Source organism: Prosopis cineraria, unplaced genomic scaffold, assembly GCF_029017545.1.
Source record: "Prosopis cineraria cultivar Desert tree isolate PC_DT_omini unplaced genomic scaffold, ASM2901754v1 PC4, whole genome shotgun sequence".
Classification (NCBI taxonomy): Eukaryota; Viridiplantae; Streptophyta; class Magnoliopsida; order Fabales; family Fabaceae; genus Prosopis; species Prosopis cineraria.
Genome location: NW_026555335.1, coordinates 8,561,005 through 8,577,359, shown reverse-complemented (window position 1 = coordinate 8,577,359; position 16,355 = coordinate 8,561,005). Strand labels below are relative to the sequence as shown.

Below are 16,355 nucleotides of genomic sequence, written 5' to 3'. Positions count from 1 at the left end.
TTAGGGAGAGTATTACATCCATAAAAGACTTCGCTATTCGTAAATCATAATCATAAATCGTAGTCGTAGTAATGGTAATGTGGACTGTGGAACTGCCGATATACCGATTAGCAGTGAACGGTTTCCTGCTTGCCGAGGTAACTGTTAAACTGCCATCAACCGCCACAATTCAAAATTTCATGAACTGCAACTTCCATATGGGCATACATAACTCAACTCAATTCCAGCCCCTGAAAACCTCACAAAAATGGCGGTCCTCACCCTCAGTCTCATTGCCCTTTCACTCTCTGCTTTCTCTCTATTCGTAATATCTCCTTCTTCATGTCAGTAAAAACCCACGTTCTTTCTTCTCTTCTAACAAAGAATTAAGCAATCTTTTTGGGCTTTTCTGTTACCCATTTTTTTGTTTTAATTTGTGACAGACAGAACCCCTTCGCCTAAATTTGCTTTCAGTTGGTGGGATGATAAGGACGCATTTCGGGCCGGTGATGCTGCAGCGATCAAGGTCACCGTACTTGAAAACGCTGACAAGATTGATAGAATCGCTTTCAAGCCCAGGCTCACTGTGAACGGAAAGGTGGGGAATAGTTCCTACGTATCTACGGTGTTGGCAAATTTCGAAGGGGACCCAAATAATTGGAGCATTATGTTTACTCCTATCAGGGTTGGAGTATTTAATGTGCTCATCGACGAGGAACTTTATCAAGTTTATGATTCATCATTGCACTTCCGAGTTGAGCCAGGTTTTGATGAAACTTTCTTCCCCTAAGTGAGTTGATCCATGCATAAATGAGTGTTGCTAGAGTAAGAATCACTTTGATTTTGCAGCATTTGTGAGTTCGTCATTTGAAACTGAATGTGTAGAGAATTTTATGCCTCCTCCATTATATTTTAATGTCGTAATTATATTATAGTTTAATTAGTTCTAAGTAAAACCCTGTTTCGGTCTTCCAAGTATAACTAGCATATGGTTCAACTCCACAGAACACTTGCTCCTCAATAGCACCTGTGGAAGGATACAATTGGAATAAGAATAAACTTTCAAGCTGTAAAATGATGCAGAATATCTTTGAGAAAGTTAATGGATATTGAAGTTGACCATTATGTGTTTTATTCTTTCATGTAAAGTGTCTAACGCAAGATGCTATTACACTGTTGAAGGGAACATGTATCCATCTGTATGTGTTGCTTCATGGAAGGGCCTGAAAAATGAGTTTGAAGCTGGTGCGAAAGCTACTATTGTGATACTCCTCAAAGATGCATTTGGGAACAATATATCTCGATCAACAGAAGTTTCCTATTTACCTGACTTTAATTTGTCTGTGCTTTATGAAAATGGTTCCTTTGCTAGTGCACTAAATATCAGCAACATGGGCTGGAACGAGTTTGACTATATGGTTTTTGAGTTTATTGTGACAAAAGCTGGCAACTTTTCGTTGCGTGTGGAAGGAGGAAATCAAACATTGAATGGTTCTCCATTACCATTGAAGGTGAACCCAGGTTGTGTTTTTTTCGTGCCATTTGTTAGTTTATGTCATGTATTTGGAAGACCAAACTTTATCAACATGTGGTCTTTGTGGCACAGGAGAAGATTATAGTGTTAGAATCTTTGTTACATGCTTGCATTTTTACTGTCTGTTCTTCAACTATCATTATTTTTCCTCTCTCTACAATACCAGGACCTATAGATATCTCTAACTGTATGGCCAAATGGAACTTCAAACCAAAAGCATGGCAATTGGCTTCCAAGATGGAAATTCTTATACATCAGCAAGATCAGTATGGAAATCTGGTTCCAGGACTTTATGAATTTGATGCTGAAGTTGTTGAAAGGGAAACAAATCTGTCAATACCTGTACCAGATCTTCATTTTGAAGAAGTGGATGCTGGGATTCAATTGTTTTCTTTCAGCAATTTGGAACCCGGGAATTTCTTTCTAACAATATATGATAGCAAGCATAACAAAAGCATTTTTAGTATGCCATATGCTTACACCGTTTATGTTGGTAAAATCTACTTTCCTAGTCTCTTGATAGAAATTTTATTGGTTTTATAATCCTTTTAGTTCTCTGTCGCTTCCTTTTGTTCCTTTAGTCTATCACATTATTTTGTTGCTCCTTACCCCTCAGGTTCTGATAAAATTTTCTGTCAAACCAGCCTCTCTCTTTTATGCCAAACAAAACAAAACAAAGCAAAAACAGAATCTGCCTTCTAGTTCTCGCATATAATAATAGACTCTGAGATATAGTGATTTGTTTCAATTCATTTAATATGCTAATACAACTTCTCTACCATGTTCCTTTCTGAATAGGTTACTGTGATGGGGTGAAAAGTGTTGTGAATGGATCAGGTTTAAATGATTCAGTGGCAGGAGTGTTGACAGAATTTTCTGTGTATTTAAATGACATATATCAATATCCTTCCCCTGTTGAAGCAGAATTATTTCAAGTTCTGATTTTTAGAGGAAACGACTCATACAGTATTTCCCCTACTATATATCCCGTGCTAAACACCACCGGTATGTGCTATTATAAACCATTTAATATATTAATTACATATGTTTAATATTTTATGAATCGTTGTACTGATGTGTGCATTTTTGTGGTAGGAAGCAGGACAACTTCAAGAGTGAGATATGATGGTGTTAGTCACATTGAAATTGCCCCATCACCATCAATAGAGCTAAGTAACAACGTAAGACATACAGATAAAAACTGTAGTTAAACAGTTAATTGAAATTATAATGATATTTTATCTTGATTTTTGTCCAATCAGAGTGAGAACTCTGTAGTGGCCAGTGCCTTTCGAGTGGAATATATACCTACAAAAAGCGGCACTTATGAGATTTGTATATATTGTGGAAATATTTTATTAAATGGAGGTCATTCGATCAGTAAAGAAGTGCGACCAGGTATTCCTGAACTGCATGATATCGAGTTAATTATGTGTTTTTGCTCTTTTAAAACCCTAAGAGAAGAAAACTAAATGGTCTCATTAGAGCATTGAAGAATAAAAAGACACTAACTTCTAGGATTTTTTATGAGAACAACGCAATCCAATGACTTATATGCAGAAGAAATAAATTATTATCACTTGTAAGAATCTTTAAGAAAAAATTAAACAAATACATAGCAAAAATTGAATAGCACCATCGTAACAAGAGACACTAAAACTATTAATGTGAAAAACTTCTCAATGCAAGGATAAAAACCATCTAGACTAATGAAACTAGCTCCACCATGGTTCACTTGCTGTAATCTAACCCCTTTCTAGCTTAGTGAGACACATAGTAGGCTTTAAATTGGGGCCTTTTTCCATGGTAAACCTCCGAGCCAACCAGAACAAATTATAAGAGATGTAGCCTTGCCAATATGCAAGAATTTTATGTAGGCAAATGATCGATGGGTGTTTAATGTTTAGATTAAAATACATAAATTTAGGTGAGTTATGTTGCAATTCTATTGACATTCGGCACATTTATATTTTTTTATACTATCAATCATTTGAGGTTGTATATGTTCTTTGTTTGCTCCAGGTGAAGTAAACATGTTATTTTCAGGTGTTGTGACGTTTCCTCAAAAGGTGCCAAAGCTGTCAAAAAATGAAATAGTAGTAAATCTGTTGGATTCATTTTCAAACCCTGTCCTGTCACAACAATCAAGGTTGAAATTGGAGATTACTTCAACTAATAGTTCTGTATTTCTAACTTGGGACATTGTGGATTATAAGGATGGTTCATATGGCTGCCATTATATGGCCAAAGATGTTGGCACTTACGAGATTTGTGTTTCCTATGATGACAAGCGTTTCTCCCGATGCCCTTTCAGTGTCAATGTGTACAGTAGTAAGTTTAAAAATTTTGTCGGGACATAACTGTGATTAAATTAATATTTTGGGTCTAACTGTCATTCTCCCTCCTTTCTTTTGTCTCTTAAGAGACTTAGAGTTTGAACTTCCCGTTGGTCCTTCCCACATTTTTCCTTACCATCTGAATCAGGGGAATAGTTACATTTTCAGTTAGATATTTCATACGTATCTCTGATTGTTTAACTTATTTTGAGATGTTTGGTAACAAATTATGTGTTTTAAACTTAATCATTTGTATATTCAAAAAATTAACTTCAAATTTATAATTTCTTTGTGATGTCAAGATTAATATATTCTGAGCATATTCTTCTGAATTAATTTCAGGTGAATATTTTCCCAAAGCCAACAATGACACAGTATCTATTTGGGAGGATGAGTCAATTGTGGTTGATGTCTTAGCAAATGATAATTTTGCTGGGGATAATGCAAGCATCGTTGATCTCTCAAAAGTAAGATGATTATCAATTACCTTTTGAGAGGCAAATGATAATTTACTTGTAGGATGAATAATTTGCCGTATCAAATATCAATCCCTTGGAGGATGAATAATTTAATTGTAACGTGGTTACACTTGTGATGAGCAAAATGTTTCAATCAACTTTTGATGTTACAGTCCAAATTTTTAAAATGAGCAAATTGAATGTATTGGTGCATGATTCAAGTTAGTAATAATTTCAACATGTTCAAAAATCAAAATGTATGTAACATTAATTTGTTAATAATCTTAAGTGATTTTTTTTTTCTAATCTGTGGTGTTTTACCAGCCAGATCATGGTTCACTTATACAGAATGGAGGAATATTTCGTTTTACTCCTTATGAACATTATTATGGAAACGATTCTTTTTGGTACACGATATCCGATATAAACGGAAACATAGCTACTGCTTCTGTGTATATATCTGTTCTCAGTGTCCCACCTCAGCTTGCTTCTGTTCCAAGTCAACTGCAAGCAACAGAAGATCTGACTAGTCCTAGATTTGGGTAATTACAGCCTAGTCACTACGGTTATTAATGATTTCAACTTTTTAATCTTCTTCCTAATTTTTGTTGTTGTGGCTCCTTGCAGTGGTTTCATTGGGTTTGAGATAACTTATTCAGATTTAATGGAAAATATTTCTGTCAACCTGAGCGTACGATCTGGAAGTATACTTCTGTCTCCTATGGTAATGCAATTTGGGCAACCTATGTGGAGTGAACTTACTATTAATACAGGAAATGAAACAGCCAACAATTTAGTGTTGGAAGGTTCTGTGGAAGTAATTAATTTTGCGCTTCAGTCAATCCAGTATCTAGGGTAATATCCTTCTACTTGTTTTTCTAAAGTTAATTCATTTGCCTTTTTTTTTTTTTATGTTCCCATATTTCATATGTCAAATTGGTATTTGGGGTGTCTGTTGTCTCGTAATGTCAAAAATCTTAGCCCTTCATTGATCAGCTAATGGTTAGAGCAATTTCATCTAATTCTCCGAAATTAAGGGTTGAGATTTTGGGCTCAGGAAGGCAACAGATACCCAAATCCCATGATGTTTGAAGGCAAACTGCATTAATTTGGGATATTCTTGGAATTTGATACCTCATCTGTTAGTGATTTTTAAAACCTGTATTCACAACTGTGACCTCTTGGTTGATGATCATTATTCCAAAATCTATCAGTTTGTTAAATGAAGTAACTTTCATCCCACTATAGTCAATAGTATGATGTCATTAAGATAGTCCGTGGAACTATTCTGGTTAATAGAGACTGCACATGATATGATGGCGCATTGTTGAAGGTAACTAGTGAAGGAAATCTGCAATTTGATAAATGCAGATGGACTTCTAGGAATATGCCTTTGATTCTAAAATATTGTATTTTGGTGTTTAGTTTTACAATTATTATATAATAGAATATTTAACATGGTGTTTTTATTATTTACCTTCAGAAATGAGAATTTTTGTGGTAAGGATGTCATTCGAGTGTCCACCAAGAATAAGTATGGAATGAATGCGTTGGATGTTCCAATTTTTGTGGATCCAATCAATGATCCGCCATTTATTAGGGTCCCTTACTTTATCATATTGAAGGGTAACAAAGGCGAGTCAGTCATCTTTGACAAAGACTCAGACAACTTTGACTTTTTCATTGGAGATCCTGATCTTCTTACCTTCCCTGGTAGGTTGAAAATGTGTCTTGGATTGATATTTTGCTGCTTCTTCAGGAGTTACAGATTGCACGAAAAAGATCCAATTACATGAAACAGATGAATAATCATTTCTAGGCAGGTGAAATTGAAATCAATCAGTAAAAATTTAACATGATTAGATATCAGTTTATTCTTGCGAGTTGACATGGCTTGCATAGAAATCAAATCATCGAATTATTCTATGCAAATTTTGGACATAACATTGTTCTCTGGAAACTGGAAGATAAAAGAATGCTACTCTACATTTTTATGATCTTCAATCCTTAATATCTGCTTGAAGTAGTGATAACTACATTTTAAATGAGCTAATGTTTTCAGTTTGACAATTTTCTTTATAACAAGGAATAAATGTCTGTTGTTGTAATTTTAAGATCAAGAGTTTGCATCTAACAATTTCCCTGGTCATCTAAATTTCAGAATCTAATGATTTATCTGCTTAACTTGCGTTCTGCTGATGATAGATCATATTTCAGGCGGAGAGGCTCAATTTCTGGTGACTTTCTCTTTGGAAGTAAATGATGGCTTATTAGTAACAACTCTTCCTTCTTATTTGATCAACACAACTGAACTGAAGATTGGAAATAGTAACCAGTGGCAGCCTCTTTTGACATATGTTACTATATCAGAGCATTTTATGGTCAGAGCCAATGGAATTAGATTTCAGGGAACAGTCAACGACTGCAACACAGTTATGCAGCAACTTTTCTATCATGTATGTAATCTTCCTGTCCTTGGAGTTTAGCATTTGGCCTTAATCATGAGCATGACACTGTCTTTTAAACAAAAGTCCTACTGCCTACGCATAATTGCTTTATCATTCATTAAGATCAGTCACTCACACACACACATCCATATCCATCTATATTTATCCAACATTCACTAACAACCACCGTTGCTCTTAAGTCACTATCTAACTTCTTTATATATATAATTACCGTATCAGTTCAGCAGCACATGCTTAAAAGTATACTCAACAGTGTTTTCAGTAAGCTTAAGGAGAAGCATGTATTAAAAAGTTATGTCTCATTATGATCATGTGTGGGAATGAAAGATCAAGCTGAAGCAATGTTGAGAGTGTGAATCTTCGGTACAATATACCAAGTAAATCCATGATCTTATACTGTCACAGTAAATTCTTGGATTTTTGTGTGAAGGGAGGTGAGCATGGAGCTGTTTTGACATTGAAATTAAATGATATGGGAAATTATGGATGTTATCCTGATTGTTCTGAAGGGATGTCAATGCCTTTATATGCTGAGGCTATGGTAAACTTGATGAGAAGACGACCAATGAGTTCATTTCTTGCTCATGGTAAGTAGTAGAATTTTATTTTATATTTTTTCTAGCTTTTAGACATTTGGTAAGAGTTAGCAACAGATTTTATATGTTCAGTTAGATAACAACGGTATATATTTTTCACGACTTACAAGCTCATGGTAAATGTGGTTACAGTCTTAGGATCAGCCATCATCATCGAGTTTTTGATAATCTTTTCTCTCGGAGTGTTGCTTCTGTACTTCACCTGCAGATGTGCAATTCTTCTGGTAAATGAAAGAAGAAACAGAGGAGAAAAGCCTCCGGAGATATCTGCTATGCAAGGATTACAGAAGCAAACTGTAAGTCTGCATATCAGTTATGTATCACCATTTTATATTGCTCAATGAAGAAACATGTTAGAAGATTAAATCTCCTGTAATGGCACATCATATCTTCCTACATAAAATGGCATGACTTCATATTCATGACTGGTTCATTGTTATTATTTTTGGGATGAAATGCAGTCAAGCACTGAAATTTCTGAGAATGCTAGTCACTTCACTGGTTGCTGTTCAAGTCCTTCCTTGCTTGGCTTTGGTAGGCACTCCTCCAATTTTCGCCAGCGGTGAGTAGTTTGATTGCGAATACTATTGAAAATGTCAAGGGAGAACTGTTTCAATCCTATAATCTTAGAAATGTTTGGCAGTGATAGGAAATCACTTTCACGGCTTCAACAAGAAGAGATTGCTTAAACTTGCAGGTCTCGTCGTGTATCTCAGATTGGAGAGACTAGTATGGCAGTGAATCGTTCATCGCCTTCAAAGAGTGAACCCCAACATGTTCTTGTGCCTAGTTTTACTCCGCTTGTCATTGACAAATATCATATCTTAATTGTCTGAACTGCAAACCATTTGTTATATTGCTACTTGGAAGCCATTGAAACTCTGGATTATAATGGATATGTAAAATTTATTCCTTTGATCTGGCCATCAGGGTGCCTTCTCTTTCTAAAATACTCCTTTAAAAGTTTTTTTTTTGGACGAAGTCTGGATTAATTAATACTTATTTTTTAAATTTTACTCAACAATATTTATTAATTGAGAAAAAATTTAGAAAGTTACATTTTTTTAAATAATTTTAAGGATATACTCTCTCAAGTTTTTATTGCAGAGTGTTTTCTAAAAAAATTTTTGTTTTTATTTTAAGATATTTAGTGAGATATTAATTGTGTTTTTTAATATTATTTTTATTTAAATTCATTAACTATGACAGACAATGTAATGTAAATGTAAAAATTTTTATTTAAAAAAGAAAAAAATTGAAAAGCTTATTATATTTTCACACAAAATAACTTAACCACTCCTCTTTGGTTTAGTAAGGGGGTTAGAAGTGTTGGAATTAGAGGTATAGCAAAAGAATTAAAATTTAAAAATTTCAATCCCATTCACAAAGTGGACGGCATTGTTTAAGTTAAAGTAGATACAATTTTGCTTTTATGTTTACAATCTTAAGGATCTTTTCATTTGAATTTAAGGAATTGATTCTCCATGACCAACTTTCTCTACCAGTATCCATACAAACAACTTTCTTACTCGAACAATAATGTTTGTTTAAGCCTAAAGAAATCACGATTTCTTTGTTTTTCTCATACAACATCTTTCTCTTTTCTCTTAGGATGAGAATGACTCTCTCTAGTCTCTACTTTTCATTAGCTTTTTTCTAAAAAAATCTTATGCTATATCTTATATAGAGGTTGGTTATCTAATTTTTAAAAAGATATTTGAATTTAATAAGGATTAATTTTGAAGATTTGATTTCTTCATTAATCCTTATCAATTTCAAAATTAGATTAAATAGGTTAGTTTAAATTTAAATCCATCCAATAGAATAATTTAAATTATTTGTTTAATTCATTTAAGAGCCAATATAAAACAATTTATTTTATTTCTATAAATTAATTTTAAGATATCGTATCTTATAAGATTTTTTTTTTCAACTTGACTTTATTTCATAAATTCAAATTTTAAAACTTGTATAATATCTTTCTATATCATATTAGTTATTAAATTTATCCTATCTTATAGAAATAAATTTAATACTAATATAATATAATATTATATAATATTATAATATACACATATATAATATTAAATTTAAATTTTAGATTATATATACATATAAATATTTATCTTTATCTCTCTCTCTCTCTCACATAAAATATATCATATTAGTTGTATTCATTGAATCTAGGCACAAATTAGATTCAGTAAATCTAGATATTACAATTCAAATTGGGCCATTCTTGTATGCGACCATGTAGGTCTATATGAAGTTGGCAGTAAGCTAATAGCATTATTAGTTCCCAAGTTGTAAATAATCTCTAGCAAGATGTTGCAACTATCCAAATTATATAGGGATCAGTAATTTAATACAGCCTATCATACAATCATATTGCATCTCTTTTATCATGTAATATTTCGGTCAAGTATGAACTATGAAAATGTCATCCTCCTTTACGTGATCATTACTTTCTCAATCCCTGAGTAGATTGACTATAAAAATGAAAACCCTTTTCCATTACAGGATGGCTATGCATTTTTCAATCTCGCCCATCGAGAGGCTTGGTAACATCTCTCTACTATCGTGAGGGACAAATTTCATCTCAACTATTTACATTCCTCTGCATGAAATCCACAAAACTGAATTATAGCCTTTATAATCATCTAGTTAAAAGTACCTTTTGATTAAGTCAAAGCTTAGCAATCTTCACGTAAGGATCCATGATAATCTTATATTAAAATTGCTTGGTGACATAGTTACATATGAGATATGCTTATGATTTGATCCATACAGCTTTTTAATGATAAGTTAGTCCAGCGTTATATACTCTTATGAATGCTTATGATTTTAATTCGTATCTTTAGGCATCAATTAAAATTATACTAGTCTTACTTCATCTTTGTTTCATAAAAATGATTGACCAAGGATATTTAAGATAATCGTTATGATTTATCCTCCGATGCAATTACCATAGTGAATATGCAAATAATATGATAATAAAAAAATTCATTATAAATTACATTGTTTATAATAAAAATGATTGGCCAGGGAACAATTTTCAATAAGAAGTGCCTTATATTATGGATAGGAGGGAGTAATCAGTAACTCATTCCGTAACTATCATTCCTTTATAAGCCTTGACTAATAAGTTTATTTTCTATTAATCACCAACATGGTATCTTGCTTCTAATATTAATAGGGAAAAAAGAAGCCAATAATTGCGGTGCCAAATTAATATCGATCAAAGATCAATTAACTTTAAAATTATACTGCAATCCCTTGGTCCTTGATTAATATTAATTTATTAAGTTAAAAGATCAAAATGCCCCTAACGTAACAAAAAAAAAACCTTCACTATTATTTTACTAATGTTATTTGTTAATTTAATAGGGACAATTACAAATTATAATCTTTAAAACTTTATGTATTTTACTTGTTAAAAGTTTGAATGTATTGTTGTTAATCACATATAGATTATTGTCAAAGCAAAAACAGATACTTATTAATGAATGACTAACACATACAATTAAACCAATCCTATTAGTATTTCCAACTAGTTAAAACTTGAATAAATTTTTGATAATTTTGAATGAACTGTTGTGAACACCTGAATGTATACTTATTGATGAAAGATTAACACTTATACAATTAAATTCATCTCATTCATTTTTCTAACTTATTAAAGTTTGAATGGAATGTTGTTAGTTTAGAATAAGTGATTAAAACTCGAATATATATTTATTGATAAAGGACTAACACGTATAATTATGCCCATCATATATATTTTTCTAGCTTATTAAAGCCATAATAAACTGTTGTTAATTTAGAATGACTTGTTATTTAATCATCAACATCAAGCATTCATTTGGATATTGACAATAGCTCATTTAAAATTAAGAAATTTTCATTCAGGCTTTAACAAGTTAGAAAAATAGATAAAATGGGCATAATTACATGTGCTATTCTTTCGTCAGTAAATATTCATTCAGCTTTTAAGAACAATTTATTTCAAATTAACAATAGTCCATTCAGGTTTTAACAAGCAAGAAAAGCATATAGCATAGGTATAATTGCACTTGTTAATGTTTCATCAACAAGTATTTATTCATGTTTTAACAACAACTCATTATAAATTAACAACAGATGATTCGGGTTTTAACATGTTTGAAAAACAGATTAGATGTGCTTAATTATATAAATATTAGTCCTTCATCAAAAAGTATTAGTTTGGATTTTGACAACAACCTATTCATAATTAACAATACATTTGGACTTTTAACAAGTAAAATGCATGAAGTTTTAAAATTCTTAATTTATAATTATTCATGTCAGATTAACAAGTAATATTAGTAAAATAATAAATGTTATTTAGGAAGTAACAACACTCTATTATGTTATAATATGTAAGTAGTTAAAAGCTTAGTTTACTAGTTGTATTTTTTTTTTTTTTGCCATGTATAATTAAAGTGGCCATCAACCTTTTTAGATGGCAAAGAGATCATGGGATTAAACCTTTCATTAGCTGCCTAAACTAATTATTTTTGCTTAAAAATGTTGCTAGTGCCAAAGCTCCGGTGAACTTGCTGGTGGTAGGGACTTCAACAACCTCTAGTCCGGCATTGGTGATAATAGAGGGTTTTTTTTTTTTACTTTAAAGGTAATTTCATCATTTAACCTAATAAATTAATATCGTCAAGATCAAATGACTGGAGTATAATTTTAAAGTTAATTAATTTTTGACTGATATTAATTTGGTATAGTGGTCCTCGCTGCTATTTTCCCATATTAATATCACGTCCAACTCAAACAAAGGCCGGCAACCAATTATTATATACAAAAAAAATTACAAATAATTGCAGCAATGTGAGCTTAATCAGCTTATTATTTAAGGAGAATTGCATTTAGGTCTTTTTTAAAGAAATTAATTACAGATAAAAACTAACAATAAGTTTTATTTTAAAAAAATTATATTTTTATTTTAATAATAATCTATTCTTAATCTTTTATACGTAATTAATTCTCTAGAAAGGGCCTAGATGTGAGTTTTCCTATTATTTACAGCACAAGTCGCGGGTAAGGGGCCGTAAAACGACATGTCGCGGGTAATGGTCCATAACACCGACCCCGGAGTCCACGAGTCTACTGCGGCAGGCGATCAGCGGCCGAAACCGAAATAGCTGAAGGCAAAAGCTTCGAAGCAGCCGGTCCAGTTCAGACCGATGGCAACGACAGCTTACCAGAAGCTGCTGCAAGTTGGCACTAAGATCGTCGCTGTTGGTAGAAACTATGCTGCTCACGCTAAGGAACTCGGCAACGCCGTTCCTAAGGTATTTTGCTCTCCATTTTCTGTTTGGTTCCTTGGGAAAATCCTGGAACTGGGAGCTGCCCCTTCGACTTGTAATATTCGATCTCCATGCTGTAGAATGTTAATTTCACTCAATATCCAGTCCTTCTGTTGTAATTTTTCGCATTTAGAGCTAAATAGTTTAGGCTACTCTGTCAGAAACCTGAGTCCTCGTGTTTTTCAGGAGCCCGTCTTGTTTCTGAAACCGACATCGTCCTACTTGGAGAATGGCGGAACAATCGAAATCCCACACAACGTGGATTCTCTGCATCATGAGGTCGAGTTGGCAGTGGTGATCGGGAAGAAGGCTCGTGATGTGCCCGAGTCTTCTGCTATGGATTATGTTGGAGGCAATGCTCTTTCTCCCATGAAATGCCACTTACATTTTATAACCTTACGCTGTTGATGTTTTCGAGAGAATTTTGAGAACATCAGCTGTGATCGAGTTCCATGTCATCAAAGATATCTCTGTTGAAAAGGGGAATATGATTATGATTGTTATTCTATACAGCCTTATATGCTTGTTCTTTATCTGTTTGATATTATAAAAGAAGTGAAACTGCATTTTGGTCTATCAGGTTATGCACTTGCACTTGATATGACTGCCAGGAACCTCCAAGATGTTGCGAAGGTAAGCGTTTTTGGTTCTTCCTTTCTTTGGGTGTAAATTAAAGTCGTAGATAATGAACTGAGTGGACACGAACTACTTGTTCAAACGTGTGAGTGAGTGAGAGAGAGATTAATTATTGGTCCATTTCATATAAGCTTGTGGTAAATGGCAATACGAAAGAACGTTGATTGAATTAGGAGTAAGACACTTTTTGTAGAATTTATCGAACAATAAGTTGTTGGTTAGAGTTCAACTTTACAAATCAGTCTTAACATTGATGAATTTTACCCTATTATTTATCAACGAACATAGTTTCCTAGTCTATGGTGCTGTGTAACTTTCTTTCTCATTGATGAAATGGTGAGGCTGCTGGAGGAAATCGTTGTAAGAAGCAGGTATTTAAGCCAAGAAGATTCCATTGGACGATGGAGTTTTTCCTATCCGTTTTTTTAATGTATACATCTTCGCTTTGCTAGATGCAAGTCTGATGTTACTTTGGAGTTAAAAGAATTGGGATATTAAAATTTTTGGGACATGAACAAATGAAGAGTAAGAATTATTTATGTTCTTTTGATTTGTGTACATGTTCTTGTATCTTTATCCTCATAAGATTTACTTAAATGTGATAATTTATTATTCTTTTTATCTAGTTATTTATGCGGTTTCTTTTTCTTTTGGGAATTTGTTAGTCTGCAGGTCTTCCATGGAGTTTGGCCAAAGGACAGGATACTTTCACACCAATTAGTTCTGTTGTAAGAAATAGGATACCTTTAATGCTTCTTTTATGCTGAAAAACAAGAATATAGCAAGAGGTAGTTCACTTTAGAAGTATGGGAGAAGTTCAGAGAACCGAATCTGACATTGCAAGGTTCAGCCATTGATGGCTTTCATAATTTAATATGCTCACACCTGCACATGCGATTTAAGAGAAGCACCTCACTTGTAATGGGGGCTTCCGTGAAAGAAGTTGAATAACTTGCATGCAAGAAGTTGTGGTTCTGTATGAATTTCTAGGGAATCAAAGCAAACTAATTGTAGTAGTAAAATGCCTATTGACATTTCTATCTCAGTTCATCTACAAACTTGTAACTTAAGCCAAATTCTTAAAGTATATTACTGTCTGTCTTATTCAACGTTTACTGTGTGCAGTTGCCCAAGACTGCGGTGCCAGACCCCCATGATATAGAATTATGGTTAAAGGTTTGAGCTAGTTATAATTTATCTGCTCATATCGATGAATTCTGATCCATTTAATGTGTAATGGTAACTTTAAAGTGATTGCAAGAAATGGTTGCTGCAGGTAGATGATGAAATACGGCAGAAAGGCTCAACCAAGGACATGATTTTTAAGATACCATTTCTAATTAGCCACATAAGCTCCGTCTTTACACTCTTTGAAGGAGATGTGATACTTACTGGTACTTCATCTGCCATAATAATTTTGTGCGATACATTATACTATCATGAAACAGAACAGTGTCTTAAATAGTGTCATGCCCCTTGAGGCCATTTATCACACTGTTATCCGCGAATCTTTGAAACATTAACTTCGTTGACATAGTTTATGTGATTGTGCAGGCACTCCCCCTGGGGTTGGTCCAGTGAAGCCAGGTCAAAAGGTCACTGCAGGCATTACAGGCCTAGTGGACGCGCACTTCAATGTTGAGAAAAGAAAAAGGCTTGGTGATCCTTGATTTTGGGCCATCGTAATTCATTACCCCTTGTGGTTTTATTTTAGAAAAAAGAAAAAGAAAAGAAAAGCCTAACTCTTGCATTATGAGGAGTTTGTAAGGCAATAAACTACTTGTCAGTTTGTGTTCCATTTGTGGATATTGAGTCAGTACAATCAATCGAAGTGGTAGTGTTGTTTCTAGTCCAGCTTATTTGCATATCTTTCTCCATAAGTTATCTACAGTTATCTACAGATTAAGTTAGAAGTCTTCTTTTTAGATGTACCCAAAGGATAAATATATACTCAAGATTGTTGGGTAATTGTTTTTTTAAGAGCCTGTGCCTGACCATGCTGTGTCGGAAACTTCATATGATATTGGCAATGATGGATCCCTAGCTGCGGGGATCGAGGTTGGCCACAACGTCCATGTCTCATGATGATATTTCTACTATTCTAGATATGGGCGCTAATTAACTGATTTGTATAGATTAAAGATAGCAAATTAGTTAATTGTAGGAAATGTACCCTGATTTTTCTAAGATACCTCTTTGTAAAATGGCTATATTTAAAGCATTGCTGTGGTTCATTATTGTTGAAGTATCAATACAAGTAGTTTGAAAAAAAATAATAAATCCATTTAGGATCAAAGCTAACCTCACAATTAGCTTCTATCTTCAAAACTAGAGGGAGTATTATGACAGCAAATCATCCTTCATGATGTATCAGCCCCAATATTGGTTTCGGACCCGACTTCTCTTCATTTTTTTTCTTTTTATTTTCTCTTCACTTTCCATCTCAACTATTGAATCTATTTTTTAATAGTTTAGATTTAATTTTTATAAAATTATTATTATATTTATTTTTCATAAAATTTTACATTTTAATAATAATTTTATAAAACATTAAATTTGAATTATTGAAAAATAAATTTAATGGTTGAGATGGAAAGTGAAGAGAAAATAAAAAGGATAAAAAATGAAGGGAGGCCAACTTCATTGATTTCAGCCTATGGGTATCGGGGTTGAGGGTGACCAGTACCCGCTATTCTTAATGGTTAAGGTTAAAGAATTTACTGAAACTAAAAGTATGATTTAGGGGATATGGGTCAAATAAAAAGTGCTTGATTTTGGTCAAACGAGGATTTAGATTTATTTTATTTAAATTCCTTCAAAATAGTTGGTAATATACTAGTATATGAATGAAAAATTCTTACATAAATTCAATATATCATGTCATCCATATTTTATCTAACAAAATTACATCAAGTTAATTAAATAATATATTATATATTATTATTTTTAATAATTTTATTTTTAAAATCGAGTTTTTTTAATTTTTTTTCTCTGTCATTATTAATGGTA

At 32.9% G+C, this 16,355-nt stretch overlaps 2 protein-coding genes across 2 annotated transcripts; both read left to right on the top strand.

Moving 5' to 3' along the window:
* Positions 1–563: 563 nt before the first annotated feature.
* On the top strand, positions 564–8,249 carry LOC129308482 (protein GAMETE EXPRESSED 2-like). Its single transcript, XM_054949602.1, has 15 exons — positions 564–743; positions 1,162–1,500; positions 1,680–2,006; positions 2,312–2,559; positions 2,782–2,911; positions 3,536–3,844; positions 4,192–4,316; positions 4,632–4,849; positions 4,935–5,162; positions 5,791–6,020; positions 6,525–6,763; positions 7,206–7,362; positions 7,504–7,667; positions 7,833–7,933; positions 8,069–8,249. Exons 1-15 carry the CDS (start codon positions 647–649, stop codon positions 8,205–8,207), a joined length of 3,051 nt encoding a protein of 1,016 aa, XP_054805577.1. The 5' UTR covers positions 564–646; the 3' UTR covers positions 8,208–8,249.
* Positions 8,250–12,466: 4,217 nt separating this feature from the next.
* On the top strand, positions 12,467–15,200 carry LOC129309277 (probable acylpyruvase FAHD1, mitochondrial). Its single transcript, XM_054950781.1, has 7 exons — positions 12,467–12,695; positions 12,897–13,062; positions 13,291–13,343; positions 14,012–14,074; positions 14,472–14,522; positions 14,623–14,740; positions 14,901–15,200. The coding sequence occupies exons 1-7, from the start codon at positions 12,588–12,590 to the stop codon at positions 15,014–15,016; spliced, it is 675 nt and encodes a 224-aa protein (XP_054806756.1). The 5' UTR covers positions 12,467–12,587; the 3' UTR covers positions 15,017–15,200.
* Positions 15,201–16,355: the final 1,155 nt, after the last annotated feature.